A 19,792-nucleotide genomic window follows, 5' to 3' on the forward strand; every position below is an offset into this window, starting at 1 on the left:
CCTTTCTTCTTTCTGGAGAGATAACCTGGAGAACATAGCATGGCTTCTAAAGGACAAACAAGCCTCGAATATTTATGTACAAGCAGAAAAGAGCTCATGGGCTGGACGCCTAACTTAGAGCCTTGGGCGAGTGCTCGACTGGGGAGCTATGTCTGTTGCTCTAGTATTTCACTTTAAATGGAAGGTCCGAAACACTGCTCCTTTGGAAATCAGAAGGGACGTAATAGATCACCTACTGTAACTCTCAGAACGAGACTCACTTATCTTCACCAAGGCCAAACAGCAGCAAAGCCAGGGCGGACTCTGCAGCCAGTGAAGTCCTTTCCCAGGCCCTCCAAAGTGCCCCACGCTTGCCTTATCTTTCCTCACTGCATCTCTCCACACTGGTCTTTGAGTTCCAAATGCCTTCAACTTCCTGGTGTTTTTGCAGGGCTATTGTGAAGGTTGTGTGAGATTTCATTTGTGAATATGCTTTGAGAAGTAGAACATACCAAACATGTATACATATCATGTTTTGCTTTTTTCTTTTCTTCTTTCTTCTTCCTTTTTTGAGATAGGGTCTCACTCTGGCCCAGGCTGACCTGGAATTCACTATGTAGTCTCAGGGTGGCCTCGAACTCACGGTGAGCCTCCCACTTCTGCCTCCCGAGTGCTGGGATGAAAGGCGTGCGTCCACGCCTGGCTGCACGTGTCTGTTGAAGAAGGGTGCTGAGATTGAACTCAGCACCTTGCACATGCTAGGCAAGTGTTCTGCCATGGGGCCACATCTTTACTTACTGTTTTTCTCTGAGGCAAGGTCTCGCTTTGTAGCCTCAGTTGGCCTAGAACTCATGAGCCTCCCGCATCCACCTTCTGAGCGTTGAGATGACAGGAATGTGCTGCCCCGCCCAGCACCTTAGGTGACTCTTCCGTTGTGAGATGAGTTAATAGACACACAGGACACTGAATGCCTCAGCACTTGGTTGCATGGATGAGCTGAGTTCATTATCATAATTATCCATGAAGATTCTGGGTAGGTCAGCGGCACCTCTAAGATATCTGTCCATGGGCTAAGGCAGGTCAGCCTTCTCAGGGCAGGTAGAGCAAGTTTCTGGGTCCTCTTCCAGGAAGGATTTCTTGCAAGTGTAGGAGGGCCCTCATCAGCCAGATTAGGGGGAAGAAAGGAAAGGTGGTAGGGCACGGTCAAGTGCCAAGACGCCTGGCACCAAGGGGAGAGCTGACCAGCCCAGAATCTACTACCCTGATTGTGTAAGGCATCAGTGAAAATACATCCACCTTCAGATGCTTTCTGGAAAGAAACCATTTCGTTTGCTTTGCACACGTCTGGGTCCTCTGGTACTATGGACGTATTGAATTTTGCGTTTTCTTTTTTATTTACCTCATGACTGGTGCCCTTGGGCTTGTCCCACCCTTGACCAGCTCCCAGTGACCGGAAGCAACTTTAGACCCTGCTGCGTGGCTTGTAAGAGCCACCAAGGGCTTAGATAAGGGAGAGGTGAACATGGGCTGCCACCGTAGGAAAAAGGTCCATGGGAGGGAGATTCTAGTCTGAGTCAAGGTGGTGGGTAGGGTTCGAATAAATAGTGGGTGGTGAGAAGACCATTTCAGAGGGAGAAACATGTGGAAACATTAGTTTGTGATGGTCATATTAAAGCTCTTTTGCCTTAAATACATGTGAGGTAAGACAATCATTTCTATGATGAAATTGAATACAAGTAAAGAGCTCATAAGAAAGGCCAATATTTTTATTTATTACTTATTTATTTTGGTTTTCCGAGGTAGGGTCTCACTCTAGCTCAGGCTGACCTGAAATTCATGGTGCAGTCTCAGACTGGCCTTGAACTCACGGCTATCCTCTTACCTCTGCCTCCCGAGTGCTGGGATTAAAAGCGTGTGCCACCACACCCGGCTTTAAATTTTCATTTTTATTTGAGAGAGAGAGAGAGAGAGATTGAGAGAGACAGAATGGGCTCACCCAGGGCCTCTAGCCACTGCAAATGAACTCCAGACACGTGCCCCACCTTGTACATCTGGCGTATGTGGGACCTGGCGTCCTCAGGCTTCATAGGCAAGTGCCTTAACGGCGAAGTCATCCCTCCAGCCCTCTCGCTAATCTTCATTCCAACCATGCAAGGCTGGACATATTATGTTCAGTTTATGGCTGGAGAACATGAGGCTTGGAGGGAGGTTAACTGACGTGTCTTGTATCACATAGACACACTAAGAACCTGAACCCATGACTTTACTACCCCAAAGTCTGTAACCTTGTTCCTACACTGTACTGTCTCCTAAGGTGGGATTTTCATGTGGCGGTTGCTGGGTCTAGCTGACTGTTGTAAATCAAGTATGTTTCACTTACCTAGACAGAGGACTTTTTTTTTTTTTTTTGAGGTAGGGTCTCACTCTAGCTCAGGCTGACCTGGAATTCACCATGTAGTCTCAGGGTGGCCTCGAACTCATGGCGATCCTCCTAACTCTGCCTCTCGAGTGCTGGGATTAAAGGCGTGTGCCACCACGCCCGGCTTTTTTTTATTTTTGTAAGCACAGTAGGGAAGAAAAAAAAGACTCAAGCATAAATTTATTTCCTTTATTGTGTTCATGTTGGGTATGCATGTATTTGTACACATATGTTTTCCGGGGACATGTGCATATACGTGACACGCGGTGGCATATTTCATTTACGTGGAGTACTGACGGTCTGCTGCCGGCCTTTGATTCCAGGTTGTTCATGCTTGTGCTGATTGGTGTCAGCATCGCCTGGGTGCCCATTGTTCAGTCGGCTCAAAGTGGGCAGCTCTTTGACTATATTCAATCCATCACCAGCTACCTGGGGCCACCCATTGGGGCCGTCTTTCTGCTTGCTGTTTTCTGCAAGAGAGTCAACGAACCAGTGAGTATCACTCTGCCAGGTTCACAAAAGCCAATCTGCCCCAGATGTTTCATATGAGCTTTGCATTGGCTCTGTGAGAGGGGTTCCGTTCCCTGGAGCGCACGAGGAGCAATGTGCGTGCTGCTCAGGTTTGTATGGGAAAGCCTCAAGGAGCCACGGGTCTTTCTGCATGCTGGAGTGAACTCCTTGAGAGTTTGTATCAGGTCTACTTTCTTTCTGACACCCCACGTTTGCTACAATATCCCAGCGAATGTTGCACATTTTTTTAGCCCATCCGAGTGACTCTTATCTGACTGCGTGGCACCCCGTAGGAAGTCTGTAAGCCTCTGTGTGTACCCCTCCAGAGGAAGCTCTAGGACAAGCTACCTCCAGAGACTCTGCTTTGAGCTTGGCTTTTTCAGCAAGCACTCTCTGGGGCCCAGTGAGGGACAAAGTCCTGTTGCTCAAACAACTTAACGCGCAAAACTGTGTAAGATCGATGACAAATGAGTTAGAAAATCTGGCGTGAAATATAAGCTATTTCAACATGTGCTGATAACGCCGGGAAAGGCTTGTGGGAGGAGGATGGACTTGAAGGAGTTTAAAGCTAGAGAAGCGAGAGAAGGAATTCAAGACAGAGCAGCCTTTCCCAAACGTGGACGTGGAACAGGGCAGCGAGTAACTTCTAAGGAATGTCACGTGTCTTGGGAGGGAGCTTACGAATGTGGAGACTGGAAGGCACTGGAAAAAAGAGAGACCAAGGGAAGGTTCGGTATGATTCACTGGGAAGACGAAAGGATCTGAGCCCACACTGTCACTGTCACTGGTCTTAAAGCACACTGACGAGGGTGACTTTGGGTGGATATGGTGTGCCACCGTGATACTGCGCAGCTGTCTGAGGCCACCTGGCCCCCTGCGTCAGAAGGGCTTGGAAAGCGTAGGGGTGCTGGCCTGGCCAGGCGGCAAGTTGTCTGAATCAATATAACGACATGGCTTCGATTTTTCTCACAATATGACAAAAACAAATTATACCCTAACAGGGAAATACCTCCGTGGAGCACCCAGTGTACCAGTTTTGACTATACCCAGCACACGTGCACCTCTTCTTTCCACGCCCACAGAGAAGATAGTCAGTACAGATTTCTTTGGTTTTTGTTTTTCAAGGTAGGGTTTCGCTCTAGCCCAGGCTGACCTGGAATTCACTATGGAGTCTCAGGGTGTCCTCGAACTCATGGCAATCCTCCTACCTCTGCCTTCTGAGTGCTGGGATTAAAGGCGTGCACCACCACACCCAGCGAGATTTTTTGTTTTTAATGATCTACAACTGGGCACATAAACACCTCAGAGAGGTCATAATTAAACCTGAAATTGATCTTTTTTTAAAAAAGAGCTTCAATTAAGTTTTAAAAAATATTTTATTTATTTATTTGAGAGACAGAAAGAGGGAGAGAGTGAGACAGACAGACAGACAGCCAATGGGCATGCCAGGGCCTCCAGCCACTGCAACAAACTCCAGATGCATGTGCCCCCTTGTGCATCTGGCTTACGTGGGTCCTGGAGAATCCAACTGGGATCCTTTGGTTTTGCAGGCAAATGTCTTAACCACTAAGCCATCTCTCCAGCCCTGAAATTGATCTTTTTAGGCTAGAGATGTAGGTACACATTGCTAGATGTGTTCTATTAGGGATTGTCAGAAAGCTGCTTCCCTGGACGACTGCTAAGATGTAAATTAGGAGAGAGTATCTTAAACCAGCTTGCTGTTACAGCAGACTGCATGCACATTCAATGAAGCAATGGGCCAGCACTTCCAGCACTAATAGCTAAGAATTGGCATAGACTCCAGTGGTTTTTCACGTATAGGTTATTTTTGCCTCCTCTGCCTCAACAGGGGATATTTATCGATGGCTAGAAACACTTTTTAATTGTCGTGATTCAGAGAATGCTACATGTGTCCGGTGAGTAGAGTTCATGCAAATGGAAAACATCTTAAAATATACAGGACGGCACTCCCCAGGAATCATCCAGACCAAATGCCGTACTGTCAAGGTCAAGTGGTTCTTGGCCTTCTGGATAAGATCATGTGTAGCATCTTTTCTCATCACTTTCACATGGTGCTAAGGTTGAGGCCCCTGGGCTTGCATCTCCAGAGCACAACCAATAGAGACTGCAAGGCTATCCTCAGGAATATTCAGGCACCATATTTGGTGGGACATAACTAAGTCGTGAGGAAAATGTCAAAGGACACCAGCTTTTTCCAAGAGTGTCTTGAGGATAAAGAGGTTAATTGAAAAGAAGGGGAAAGGAAGGAAGAGGAGAGATGGCTAAGCAGTTGTTTGTCTGCAAAGCCAAAGGACCCAGGTTTGATTCCCCAGGACCCACAGAAGCCAGATGCACAAAGGTGGCACATGCGTCTGGAGTTTGTTTGCAATGGCTGGAGGCCCTGGAGCGCCCACTCTTTCTCTCTCTCTGCTTCCCTCTCTTTCTCAATCTCCCTCTCTCAAATACATAAATAAAAATAAATAGTTTAAAAATAAAAAAGGAAGAAAGGAAAGCATTGGCAAGTTTTATCAATACTATTTATAAGAACTAAAATCAGGATTTTGTTTTTGAAAAAATAATTGTTGGAGGGATCTACAGTGTACTTTTTTCTTTTAAGGTAGGGTCTTGCTCTAGCCCAGGCTGACCTGGAATCTCAGGGTGGCCTTGGATTCACAGTGATCCACCTTCCTCTGCCTCCCGAATGGAATGAACTTATTTTTAAAATTTAATTTATTTATGAGAGAGAGAGAGACAGAGAGAGGGAGAGAATGAGTGTACCAGGGCCTCTAGTAACTGCCAACAAACTCCAGATGCATGCACCACCTGTGCATGTGGCTTACATGGGTACTGAGGAATCAAATCTGGGTCCTTAGGCTTCACAGACAAGCGCCTTAACCACTAAACCATCTCTTCAGCCTAGTATACTTATTTTTCTTTTTCATTATTTATTTGTCTAAAAGACACCTCTAGATGTCAGATGTGGGGCTAGGCACTAGCAACTTAAAATGACTTAAATTAGCTTCTACCTCTGGGCTAGTTCCCAGCTCAGATGGAGAGACAGAATGCATGAATGATCATGCAGAAACGGGAAGATAAATTGCAAGCAATTACTTTATATCAGAATGTGCCTGGAGCCTGGTGGTGATGTTAGCTAAAGGCATACAAGTCTAGAGTGCTATGAGCATTACTTTTTGGGGGTGCTGCAAGACCTCACCCTTGTAAGCAAGCTCTCTACCATTGAGCTGTACTCCTCATTCTTAGATTATTCTTTAGGTGAAAAGGAATTGTTTTGAGTTAGAATTGGTGTTAACATTCTAGTCTAGTTGCTAAACACTTTCTCCTATTAGATTACACATATTTGTTTAGAATCCATGAGATCATGTTGCTGAAATGAGAAAGATGGATCTTTGGAAAGTCTTCCTTAACAGTCCCAGCCAGATTCTGCTCTCTGATTGCTGGTTTCTGATGGCCTCGAGCTACCATTTCTCTCTCCTTCATTCCCTCATCTCTGCTCACCCTGTAGGAATGTTAGAATGCAGAGAGAGAGAGAGAGAGAGAGAGAGAGAGAGAGCGCGAGAGAGCGCATACGCGCGCGCGTGTGCGTGTGTGTTTATTCAGGATTAATTAACCAAGGGTTTTCTTTCACAGGGAGCCTTCTGGGGGCTGATGCTAGGGTTTCTGATCGGAATGTCCCGTATGATTACGGAGTTTGCCTACGGAACCGGGAGCTGCATGGAGCCCAGCAACTGCCCCACGATCATCTGTGGTGTGCATTACCTGTACTTCGCCATCATCCTCTTTGTCATCTCCGTCATCACCATTCTGGTCATTTCCTTCCTCACCAAGCCCATCCCAGACGTGCATGTGAGTACCTGTCTGCAGCCTTGCCTGTCCTGGTTCCATGCGGAGGGAACACTTTGGGTTGAACTCCACTTGTTTGGATGTCTTATACTTACAGGATCAAAATAGTTACCTGCTGGGCTGGATCAGGGGTTACATATGCCTGCTTGCAATGACTGTTGGCCTGAGTTCAAGCCTCCAATTCTCATATAAAGCCAGATGTGCAAAGTGGCACATGCATCTGAGGTTTGTGGCGAAAGGCTATGGCACATTCATACTTCCCTGCCCCTACCTGTCAAAGAAACACAAATATTTAAAAAATAGTTCATGCTGGGCTGGAGAGATGGCTTAGGAGTTAAGGCGCTTGCCTGCAAATCCAAAGGACCCAGGTTCGATTCCCCAAGACCCACATAAGCCAGATGCACAAGGTGGTGCATGCATCTGGAGTTCGTTTGCAGTGGCTGGATGCCTTGGTGCACCCATTTTCTCTCTCTCTTCCTCTCTCCCCATTCTCACTCTCTCTGCCTTTCTCCCCAAATAAATGCATAACTAAATAGTTCATGCTTACCACTGGTTTCATGTAGAAGGACACAGGGCAGCAAGCGTGGTGTGCCTTCTGGGCAGTATGAAGCGTGTGCTCTGTGGGAGTCCTCACAGTCCAGACTTTACTTCAGGAGCTGTTCTCTGGGTCTTGCTCCCTGACTGACAGCTCAGGTGAAAGAGAAATGGGTTTATGAGAGCAGGGATATGCTGTCCTGGCTTAGAAGCCCATGTCCAAATGGCATTTCTATCTTCCATCTTTTATTTGAATGTGTATGTATATATGGTATGCATGCATGTGTGTATGCATGTGATGAGGCTTACACATATATGTAGGTGTGTGAGCATGTGCACGTGTGTGTGTGTGTGTGTGCAAGAGGTTAATGCACAGTGTCTTCCTCCAACACGGTCCACGTTATGTTTTTAAAAAATTGTTTATTTTTTTTATTTATTTTAAAGCGACGGACACATAGAGAGAAAGAGGCAGATAGAGAGAGAGAGAGAGAGAGAGAGAATGGGGCACCAGGGCCTCCAGCCACTGTAAACGAACTCCAGACGTGTGAATCTCTTTGTGGCTAATGTAGGACCTGGGGAATCGAGCCTCGAACCAGGGTCCTTAGGCTTCACAGGCAAGCGCTTAACCGCTAAGGCATCTCTCCAGCCTTTTCCACCTTATTTTTAAGACAAGCTCTTTCCTGAACCTGGAACTCACTGGTTCAGCTTGACACTCACTGGTTCAGGTAGACAACAAGCCCCAGGCCCTCTCCTGTCTCCACTTCCCCAGTGCTGGGGTTACAGGTGTGTGTTGCTGTGCCAGGCTTCTCTGTGGGTGCTGGGGACTCAAACTCAGGTTCTCATGCGTGTGTGGGAAGCACTTTACCAACTGAGTCATCTCTCCAGCTCCAGGAACTAGTGTTTCCTGTGATAGCCCTGTGGTCATAGCTTTCAGAGGTTTCTAGAAAAGAACATGGCTAGTTATAAAAATCACTATTATGTTCAGGGAAACATGAAGTGTGGTTGACTTCTTAACTGTTTTTCCCAATGAAGCCATCATCAGATTTAAGATAGTTCTAGCAATATGATTTAGCCTGTCTTCTGCTGGCTAATAGAACACACAGACCGAGAACATTATAAGTAATAGATGTCTACTCATCTCACAGGTACGGAGGCTCAGAGGGGCCAAGGCTGAGGGGCCTTTTGCAGCATCACCACGTGGTGGAGGTCAATGAGAGGCAGTAAAAGGGAGAGAGCACAGAGGCCAAAACTCCTCCTCCTCATTTGAACAATTCTCCAATTAATTATATTAATTAATATATGTTAATTTTAAGAGGCAATTAAATTACCTACCTCTAGAGGTAATCTAATTAAAAACCCATTCTGCTAATACAGTCACAATGACGGTTACATTGTTTGAACATGGGTTTTGGGGGAGACATTCAAACAACATCGATGTCTACTTGTTTCAAGACTTCAAAAACTGTAAATAGCCCTCTTTAGCTCTAGTTGCTTTCATTGGTTTAGGCTTCTCTCACGGCTTTGCCCATCCAGATGGAGATGTCCGATTATGGGCCTATTGTACTATAAGCAAAGCAGTCGGGTATTCCAACATAGACGGCATTCTACTTTCCTCAGGTTAGTAAGGGAATAAAGGTAGAAAATGAACCCAACACATCATATGTAAATGTGTATATTATATGTAAAAATGTGTACACACAGACTGGGTAAATCATCAATATTAAGTTTATATATACATAGTTTATATACATATATAACTAATATATAATGTATGATGTATGTATGTATATATATATGTATACACACACACACACACACACACACACACACACACACACACACATATATATATATATATATATATATGAGAGAGAAAGAGAAAGGGTTGTGTTAACACTTCTCAAGCAAGGGCCTGTGGAATCCTTAGGAAACTTTTAACCTCACTGTGAGTTTCAAGAGCTGTGACAATCCTCAGTGTCAAACAGAAATTGCTGCTGTCACTGCAGAGTCACCATCACGGCTATTAACTAGATCCGCCAGGGGCTTTCTTGGTGCCATGGGCCCTGTTTACACGTGTTTCAGTATTTGGGAGCACTTTTAGTCTGTGCTTCCTCCTGAGCCAGAGAACGCAAGATGCTCACCACGGGGACAGTGGGGTGGACACATTGCATCGTTTTTCATACTTCTTTAAGTTTCGGAATTATAACCTATGTTATGTAAATAGAAACTGCCTCTACTCTACCCCATCTTGACATGGCCTATATTCTGTATTTTCCTTTTTTGCTTTTGGTTTTTTGAGGTAGGGTCTCACTCTAGCCCAGGCTGACCTCTGCCTCCCAAGTGCTGGGATTAAAGGCACTGGCCACCACACCCGGCTATATTCTATATTTTTCTCTCTTAAAGATTATTTATTTAAGTATTTATTTAATCCCAGTACTCGGGAGGCAAAGGTAGTAGGATCGCTGTGAGTTTGAGGCCATCCTGAGACTACATAGTGAATTTCAGGTCAGCCTGGGCTGGAGTGAGACCCTACCTTGAAAAACCAAAAATAAAAAAAAATAAAAATAATATAATTCAATTAATTAATTAATTAATTAATTAATTTGCAAACAGAGAGATTGAGAGAGAGAGGGAGCAGACAGAGAATGGGTGGGCCAGGGCCTCTAGCCACTGCAAACGAACTCCAGACACATGTGCCCTCTTGCGTATCTGGCTTATGTGGGTTCTGGTGAATCCAACCTGGGTCCTTTGGCTTCGCAAACACCTTAACTTCTAAGCCATCTCTCCATCCCAATATATTCTGTATTTGTCTATTTCCATTACATGACACAGTGAAAAACTATGTTCTTACAAAAAAAAATTGGGCCGGGCATGGTGGCGCACGCCTTTACTCCCAGCACTCTGGAGGCAGAGGTAGGAGGATCGCCATGAGTTCGAGGCCACCCTGAGACTACAGAGTGAATTCTAGCTCAGCCTGGGCCAGAGTGAGACCCTACCTTGGAGGAAAAAAAAATTGGAAAAATGGGGACCCAGTCTTGTTTCCACACTTGCAGTGCTCAAAGGAACAGATTACCATGTAAGAAAAAGAATGCATTCAGTCAACTATTTTTAAAAAAATTTTGTTTATTTTTATTTATTTATTTATTTGAGAGCAACAGAGAGAGAAAGAGGCAGAGAGAGAGAGAGAGAGAGAGAGAGAGAGAGAGAGAGAGAGAGGGAGAGAATGGGCACGCCAGGGCCTCCAGCCACTGCAAACGAACTCCAGACGCGTGCACCCCCTTGTGCATCTGGCTAACGTGGGTCCTAGGGAATCGAGCCTCGAACCGGGGTCCTTAGGCTTCACAGGCAAACACTTAACCGCTAAGCCATCTCTCCAGCCCCTCACTCAACTACTTATTTGGGCAGCCTCTAGCCTCCAAGTAGACATATATCATAATAGCTACTGAGTAAGTGTATATGCTTTATATTCAAGTCTCCAACATATTTAGAGATAATTCTGTGGGTGAGGACTGTTACTGTGCTTGTTGTACTGAGATACCGCATTCTTTTTAAAAGATTATTATTTATTTTGAGAGGGAGAGAGAGAGAATGGGCACAGCAGGGCCTTCAGCCTCAACTCAAGATGCATGCGCCCCCTTGTGTGCATGTGCAACATTGCATGCTTGTGTCACTGCATCTGGCTTCCATGGCATCTGAGATTTGAACATGAATTCTTAGGCTTTACAGGCAAGCACCCTAACTGCTAAGCCATATCTCCAGCCCAGAGACCACATTTTTCTATTTATTTATTTTATTTATTTGTGAAAGAGAGAGAGGGAGAGAATGTGTGTGTGTGTGTGCGCGTGTGTTTGGGTGTGCCAAGGCCTCCTAGCATTGTATACATGTGGCTTTACATGGGCACTGGGGAATTAAATCTAGGTCCATCAGGCATCTTTAACCACTGAGCCATCTCTCCAGCCCTCTTTCTATTTCTCAGTGCACATATATATATATTTTGTTTGTTTGTTTGTTTTGTTTTGTTTTTTGAGGTAGGGTCTCACTCTAGCCCAGGCTGACCTGTAATTCACTATGTAGCCTCAGGCTGGCCTTGAACTAATAGCAATCCTCCTACCTCTGCCCTCCTGAGTGCTGGGATTAAAGGCAGGTGCCACCATGCCTGACTCCATATTTCATTTTTTTTTAAACTCAACTTCTTGGCCTAAGATACTCTGGATCTTTCTGGTAATCTGTTCTGCTTTTGCACAGCTGTATCGTCTGTGTTGGTCTCTACGGAACAGAACCGAAGAACGCATTGACCTGGATGCAGGAGAGGAGACCGAGGAGCACCCGAAGGACACCATTGAAATCGGTGGGTTTCCTAAGCCACGAGACGTGGCTCTTGCTACAGCAAGCCTGAACCGAAGCTGTCACTCACTGCCTTCACCGGAGCTCATCTCTCTCCCCTAGGAGGGAGCGCGGGGCAGGCTGCCGCGGGGCAGGCTGACGCGGGGCAGGCTGACGGGGCAGGCTGGATAGCTGGGTTTGGGAAAGTTCACTCAGGGGTGAAGGCGGGGAAAGTTCCCCCGCCTTCACCCACTGCTCATATTTCGTAGTGCTCAGGGAATCCGTGGATGCATTTGCTGCCCTGGCACAGTCAGGGATGGGAGAAGAAGCAGCCTTTGTGACACAGGCAATGACCTGAGGCGGAAGGAAAACAGGAGTCACGTTCCTGTCTAGTGACACTGGCATTTTGGGGCACAGGTTTGTGGGATCCTGTGTTTCTCCATACAGGTTTAGAAAATTGAACTTATCTGGAAGCTAAAGATGCTTAACCCATAGGTTTCCCTTTGTAATTTTTTTAAACTTTATTTATTTGAGAGAGAGAGAGAGAAAGAAAGAGGCAGAGAGAGGGAGAGAGAGAACGGGCATGCCAGGGCCTCCAGCCCCTGCCAACGGGCTCCAGACATGTGTGCCTCCTTGTGTATCTGGCTTATGTGGGTCCTGGGGAATTGAACCTGGGTCCTTTGGCTTGGCTAAACCATCTCTCCAGCCCCTGTAATTTTTTTTTTTAAAGTTCATGGGATTGAGCCTAGTCTTTAGCACATGCAAGAAAAGCACTCTATCAACCAGGTGTGGTGGTGCAAGCTTTTAATCCTAACACTCAGGAGGCAGAGGTAGGAGGATCACCATGAGTTCGAGGCCACCCTGAGTCTACATATTGAGTTCCAGGTTAGCGTGGGCTAGACTGAGACGCTATCTTGAAAAAAAAATGAAAGAAAAATACTCTATCTCTGAGCCATACCTGTAGCCTAAAGCTTATACCTTAAATGAATGCTTTTTCTTCAACTCCAGTGCTATAACTTCTCGCCCTACATGGAAAGGGTGCCCACCTGGGGAAGGCATACGTGTGGCCTGCGGGAGTATGGGAACTCACACTCATGTGCTAAGAGCAAACAGAACAAGTTATGAATGCTGCCTCGGGAATGTCATAGGTTCCTAGCTCTGGATTCAGGAAATGCCTAAATTCACCAAATGCCTAGAGAGAACATGATCATATTGCCTCACTGTACAGACGCACACCCTGAGGCTCAGGGAGGGTGAGACACAGCGTTGATCGCCCTGCATCGGACACGGTTTGCTCTTCGTCTCTGAGGCATCTCACCTCTAAAGCTTCTACCTGTCCCTTTGGCTCTGTCCCCTCACAGTCACGTGGCTCAGTGGCACGGAGCATCTTGACAATGGTGCTGGAGACAGGCATCTCCTGCTGCTTGCCTGGAGCAGGCAGGCACGGACGTGCCCTGTGCCCCTTCTACTTCCCCAAATGCCTCCACTGTGGGTGAGACTATCACAGATACCAAAGAGGATGTGGAGCTGGGCATGGCGGCATACATCTCCAACCCCAGCTTCCAGATGCAGAGGCAGGAGGATGATAATGTTTTAGGCTAGAAGGGCTATATAGTGAGACTTTGTTTTAAGAAAGAAGAAGCCGGGTGTGGTGGCGCAAGTCTTTAGTCCCAGCACTCGGGAGGCAGAGAGAGGTAGGAGGATCGCTGTGAGTTCAAGGCCACCCAGAGACTACATGGTGAATTCCAGGTCAGCCTGGGCTAGAGTGAGACCCTACATTGAAAAACTAAAAATAAAATAAAATAAAATAAAAACAAAAAGAAAGAAGAAAAAAAAGAAGGACATGGGTCACATAGATGGGTAGTTATTATTGAAGAGATTATTTTTGTGCCTGAGAGCAGACTTAAAACCCGTGGCAGTTCCTTTCTCATTGCTGAGGAAAAAAAGCACGTGACAAGAAACAGCTGATGGGAGGCAAGGGTTTATTTCAGGCTCACAGTTTCGAGGAAGTTTCATCATGACGGAAAAAGTGTGGTGGAGCAGGCAGCTGGGGTGCCCCATCTCCCAAAGCAGGAAAGAAGTCTGTGTGAGTGAGCCAGCTCTGAGCACCCAGCTGGGATAGACTAATTCTTCAATCTGCCCCCAGCAACGCATTTCCTGCAGCAAGGCTCCACCTTTAAGGGCTCCACCAGCTGGGACTCACAAACCCCTGAGTCTATGGGGGACTCTTTACATTCCAACCACTCACAGAACCCATTTGATTTTAAGTGAATTAGGAGGTAGGATAGTAAAGAGACAGATGTGGGTTTGGAGTCAGATGGAACTGGGAAGGATCCTTGAGTTTTTTGTTTTTCTTCTTACTCTCCTGAGAAGCAGATGTATTCGTTTCTGAAGTCCAGGCCCCTCGTGTAGGAGCGCTGTAGGCGATGGCAATTTCACAGCACAGATGGGGGCATGGGGTGGGATCGTGCTCCATCACGGGAGTTGGCCGTCATTGTCACCATCCAGATGGATTTTAAGGTGCGTTTTCTAACTGAGTTAATTTGGAAAGGGACGAGGGTCAGGTATGCGTCTCTCAGGATGGTCTAGATGGGAATCCCGTTGTCTGAAAGACTAGCTTGGTGACCTCTGAAGTTCACGGCAGCTCTTGAGTTCTGTTCTTTTTGGTGAATTTCTGGTGAAATCAGCCCAAACACCATGCCCTACTGAAGCAGAAATAGCTGTGGGTCCCTGGAAGCATCCCGCAGTGGGTGCCACCCTCACCGTCTTCCGAGAACCGGCAGCACGAGGAAGACTTGCCGTCACCTCCCCATCTCCTCATCAGATGGATGCCAACATTTTACTCATAATTTAATGATAACTATCAATCATGACATCTTAATGATAAATACTCTAGAGATTCATTTGGGTCACACATCATCCTTTTATGGAAGATTATGTAGATATGATTCTCCCAATTCTGCAATGAGGAAGATGAGATACAGACACTTTTCTAAGGTGACTCACCTTTTTTTTTTTTTTTTAACTAGGTATGCCCTAATCCACTTTTTAATGAACTAGATAACTATTGATTTCTCACTTGAGCTAGTCAGTAAACTAAACTCTCTTCCCTTTCTTTCTTTTTAAAATATTTTATTTCTTTATTTATGGAGGGAGAATGGGTGCACCAGAGCCTCCAGCCACTGCAAACAAACTCCAGGTGCATGTGACCCCTTGTGCATCTGGCTTACATGGGTCCTGGGGAATAAAACCAGGGTCCTTCAGCTTTTCAGGCAAATGCCTTAACTGCTAAGCCATCTCTCCAACCCACCCCCCTGCACCTTTTTTAGTTTCTTTTTTTGAGGCAGGGTTTCATTCTAGTTCAGGCTGACCAGGAACTTACTCTGTAGCTCCACATGGGCCTTGAACTCACGGTGCTCCTCCTACCTCTGCCTCCCAAGTGCTGGCATTAAAGGAGTGCGCCATCACACTCCACTCCTCTGGGAACTTCAAAAACAATTCCTCTGTGTCTAATCACCCTTTTATCCTTTTCCCTAGACACGGAAGCTCCTGTGGTGAAGAAAGGCTGCTTCGGGAGGGCATATGACCTGTTTTGTGGGCTGGACCAGAGTAAGGGGCCCAAGCTGACCAAGGAGGAGGAGGCAGCCATGAAGCTGAAGCTGACTGACACCACGGAGAAGCCTCTGTGGAGGACAGTGGTCAACATCAACGGTGTCATCCTGCTGACCGTGGCGGTCTTCTGTCATGCATATTTTGCCTGAGTCCTGCCTTCTGCTGCAGAAGTGTTGAGGCCGGACTCCCCACCTCCCTTTAGCCTCATTCTGTGGTGGTCATGGGAAACTGATCCCTTGTAAACTTCGCCCAGTGGGATAAAACGTGTACATATGTGATTAGAAGCTAGCTAGAGAAGAATCATTATTTTGCTGTTAACTTATGTATTGGAAGCCGGTGTGATGCAGTTATCTGTATGTATAAGAGCTGCGGAGGAACAGTGACGCCAGCCTATTTCAGGTGCATTCATCATTTACAATGCTGTTTGTAACCCTTAAATATTATTTTTAAACATAATATTTGGTCTGGTTTCTGCTATTTTTCTGTATGACTTCATTTTTTTTTTATTGTTTAAAGAAATCCTTTCCCCCATTATCACATCCTTCTCAAGTCTTTCCTGGTACAAGAAAAATTAATCTGGGGCTGGAGAGATGGCTTAGCGGTTAAGCGCTTGCCTGTGAAGCCTAAGGACCTTGGTTCGAGGCTCGGTTCCCCAGGTCCCACGTTAGCCAGATGCACAAGGGGGTGCACGCGTCTGGAGTTCGTTTGCAGAGGCTGGAAGCCCTGGTGCGCCCATTCTCTCTCCCTCCCTCTATCTGTCTTTCTCTCTGTGTCTGTCGCTCTCAAATAAATAAATAAATAATTTTTAAAAAAATTAATCTGCTAAGCAGCTGATGAGCATGGAAGCCAAGGATGGGGGACTTTGCCCTGGGACATTTGCTCCTTGAAGCGAAGATCTCAACAGGACAGAAGGGAGGGACTGAGGGTCCTGACTCAGGCCAGTAGGGAGAGCAGATAATCTTTAGAACTTTTTTATTTTTTATTATTGACAACTTCTGTAATTATAAACAATAAACTGTGATAATTTCCTGCCCTCTCACTTTCCCCCTCACAACTCCACTCTCCATCATACCCCCTCCCTCTCTCAATCAGTCTCTCTTTTATTTTGATGACATCATCTTTTCCTCCTACTATAATGGTCTTGTGTAGGTAGTGCCAGGCACTGCAAGGTCATGGATATCCTGGCCATTTTGTGTCTGGAAGAGTGCATTTTAAGGAGTTCTGTCCTTCCTTTGGCTCTTACATTCTTTTCCCCACCTCTTCTGCAATGGACCCCGAGCCTTGGAAGGTGTGGTAGAGATGTTTCAGTGCTGAACACTCCTCTATCATTTCTTTTCAGCACTATGGTGTCTTCTGAGTCATTCCAAGGTCACTGCCATCTGAAAAGAGAAGCTTCCCTAACCAAAAGTGATAGTAGCATTAATATATAGGAATGAACATTAAAAGAAGTGCTTACTGGGCAGTTTGGTGAACATAATATATACATTTAGCCAGATACCATCAGGCATTACACCCCTATGGCTCATGACTTCCCTGTCATAGTTTTTCAGTATCAGGCATCTAGTCCCTCCTGTGGAGCTGGCCTCTAGTCCAATTAGAGAATGGTTGGTTTCCCCTATAACAGACACACCATTATTGCACCCATTGGGCCTGGCTGGCCAACTTTAAAGCTTGCAATGTCCACTGTTGAGTAACTTCACTGGTGATTTCTCTCTCTCTCCCATTGAACTGCATGCAGAATGGCTTCTTCCAGCTTTCTGTCAGCTGGTCTACATGGAGGAGGTTTTCAGCTCAGTTCCAGCAGGATTTCTCAGTGACCTTGCAGCCCAAGCATGTGGAGTCTTCAGCAATAGGGTCTTACCATCTATTCCTGGTGGCAAACCAAGAGTCTCAGTAATGGCTTGTAATGTTTTGGGGGCATCAGTGGCCACCCTGGCCAACAACTCACTGGAAGGTATCCCATTTTTGGCACTGAACATTTTCTAGTAACAACCTATGGCTTCTGGGTGCCTATTGTCCAAAGCAGTAGGTGGCCATATTTCTTATTCATACCTTCTTAAAGTTTGATTAACCCTTCCACCACCCTTCCTCTATTCAATCTCTTCCCCTGACCTCACTTAGGCCTTTCCACCCCTAGTACTCTGTTCATCTACTTACATATATACAATACCATCCCCTTAAAGTCCCCTCCTCTCCTCCCTCTTTTATAGCCCCTTTCTAGCTTACTGGCCTCTGCTGCCGAGTTTTATTCTAATTCACTTACAAGTCCAAAATTTGCAGCTAGAGTCCACATATGACAGAGAACATGTAGCGCTTGGCTTTCTGGGTCTGGGTTACCTCACAGAGCAGATACTCTTGAGTCCAAAGAATTTTCTGGTCTTTAAAACAAATGTCCTTTGTGTGTCTCTTGTGGCTGTGAAATCACTCATTTTTCATTCACTGTCCCTGGCCACTCAGAGATGTTTGCAGGCTAAATGATAAGGGTATTTCTTCCATTACTGATAGATGATACTTGCCTAGCCCTTGGTTAGGTTCATGTGCACACTCTTGATTGAGCTTCACTATAGTCCCGTCAATGAAAATGCATCACTTTAATAGAAGTAAACACGTTGAGATCCTAACATATAGAAATTCTAGATCAATCCTGACCATAACTGAGGTATAACTGTGGTTATCATCAGTGATGTATGAGGAAACAGGAGGTCATGATAGTTGAATGGAATACAACAGTTAAACAATAAAAAATAATCCGCAGCCAAAGCCAGATGCAGAGGTGTTTATCTATTGACCCAGAAAGACTGAAGCAAGAGAGGATCACTTGAGTCTTTGAATTTGAGATTAGTCTGGGTAATATAGCCAGATCCATGTATATATATATAAAATGCGGCTACATTTGGAGATGGTTTTAGTTTAGAATCTCTAGTCAACCTGAGGTGAGTAGCTCTGCCTCCATACTGTGCTATTGAGTCAGCTGAGCCACTTGGGTTACCCTTGATCATTAATAGTAAATTGTGAATAAATTATAAATGATAATTTCAGGTGTGCAAGGGTTTCTCAAGCTGAGGACAGTCTTGTACATGGGAAAAATGATTGGTTATTAAGGCTTAGTTTACGGAACTGGAAAGTCACGCTGTATTGGGCCACAAAGTTGTGGACTTATAAAAAATACAGATGATGATCTTAAAAGAAATCTCTCAAACTGAAAAGACAAGTGTCCTTCCATGCAGACTAACACGGGTCCTGGAACCTTTGACTTCTGTGGGAGCATTGTTCATTTAGATGTGTAGCCAAGTCAGACACTGGAGTTTATTTAGGCACGTTTCTGTGCTTGGAGTTCACTAGGACCTATTCATTTGTAGTGCTGAAATCACTTCCTCTTAAGATATGCCAACTTCAGCATTTCTTTTTTCTTGTATGGATTTATAAAAACAAATCTTGAGAGAAAACCACATGTGTGCTTCCTTAGAGGACAGGATTAAAAAAAAAATTTTTTTTTTAACTTTTTAGGCACACACTTTTTTTTTGTTTTTGGTTTTTCAAGGTAGGGTCTCACTATAGCCCAGGCTGACCTGGAATTCACTCTGTAGTCTTAGTGTGGCCTTGAACTCACAGAATTCTCCTACCTCAGCCTCATGAGTGCTGGGATTAAAAGTGTGTGCCTAGCTGGGTTTAGTGGAGCATGCCTTTAATCCCAGCACTCGGGAGGCAGAGGTAGGAGGATCGTCGTGAGTTTGAGGTCACCCTGAGGCTCTATAGTGAATTCCAGGTCAGCCTGAACTAGAGTGAGATCCTACCTCCAACAAACCATTTTAAAAAAGCCTATGAATGGGGAGGTCTGAAGCTCTAGAGGGGAAACTACTGCTGTTGTCTGGCTAAATGGATATATTATGCCCCACCAAACTGCCCTCTAAATACCTATGTTTATGCCCACATAGGAATTCTGCTGTCACTTTTTTTTGAGGCAAGCCCAACACATTGTCCCCTTTTTTTCTAATGACCAGGAGTGAGAATGAGTGTGTGTATGTGTGTGTGTGTGTGTGTGTGTGTGAGAGAGAGAGAGAGAGAGAGAGAGAGAGAGAGAAAGAATTGGTGTGCCAGGGCCTCCAGTCATTGTAATCGAACTCCAGATGCATGCGCCACCTTGGGTATGTGTGCGATCTTGAGCACTTGTGCCCCCTTGTGCATCTGGCTTACATGGGACCTGGAGAGTCAAACATGGGTCCTCGGGCTTTGCAGACAAGTGCCTTAACCTCTAAGCCATCACTCCAGCCCTGTTGTCACTTTTGGTTAAAGGAGCTTCTCTTTCTAGATGGGTGTTCAAAACTCATGAAAGTGCTTAGAAAAAGAGACTTTGGAGTGGTTCAGCACTAAGTGAAACATCTCTATCACACCCTTCAAGGCTCAGGGACCATGGTGGAAGAGGTTCTAGAAAGCATGTAAGAGCCAAATAAAGGGGAGGACTGCTTATGATGCTGTCATCCAGACACAGAGTGGCTTTGACAGCATGACCTCACAGTACCTGATACTACCTACACAAGACCTGCAGAATAGGAG

General features: G+C 45.6%; 1 protein-coding gene across 1 annotated transcript in view; it reads left to right on the plus strand.

Annotated features, from left to right (window-relative positions):
* Positions 1-15,694, plus strand: part of Slc5a1 (solute carrier family 5 member 1) — a 74,913-nt gene extending 59,219 nt beyond the window's left edge. The window contains exons 12-15 of the mRNA XM_045132501.1: positions 2,722-2,890; positions 6,557-6,772; positions 11,549-11,651; positions 15,164-15,694. Coding sequence (XP_044988436.1) covers positions 2,722-2,890; positions 6,557-6,772; positions 11,549-11,651; positions 15,164-15,387 — 712 coding nt within the window. The 3' untranslated portion in view covers positions 15,388-15,694. The remainder of the gene's footprint in view (positions 1-2,721; positions 2,891-6,556; positions 6,773-11,548; positions 11,652-15,163) is intronic.
* The last annotated feature ends 4,098 nt before the right edge of the window (positions 15,695-19,792 follow it).

The sequence above is a fragment of the Jaculus jaculus genome, chromosome 13, assembly GCF_020740685.1.
Source record: "Jaculus jaculus isolate mJacJac1 chromosome 13, mJacJac1.mat.Y.cur, whole genome shotgun sequence".
In the NCBI taxonomy this organism is placed as follows: domain Eukaryota; kingdom Metazoa; phylum Chordata; class Mammalia; order Rodentia; family Dipodidae; genus Jaculus; species Jaculus jaculus.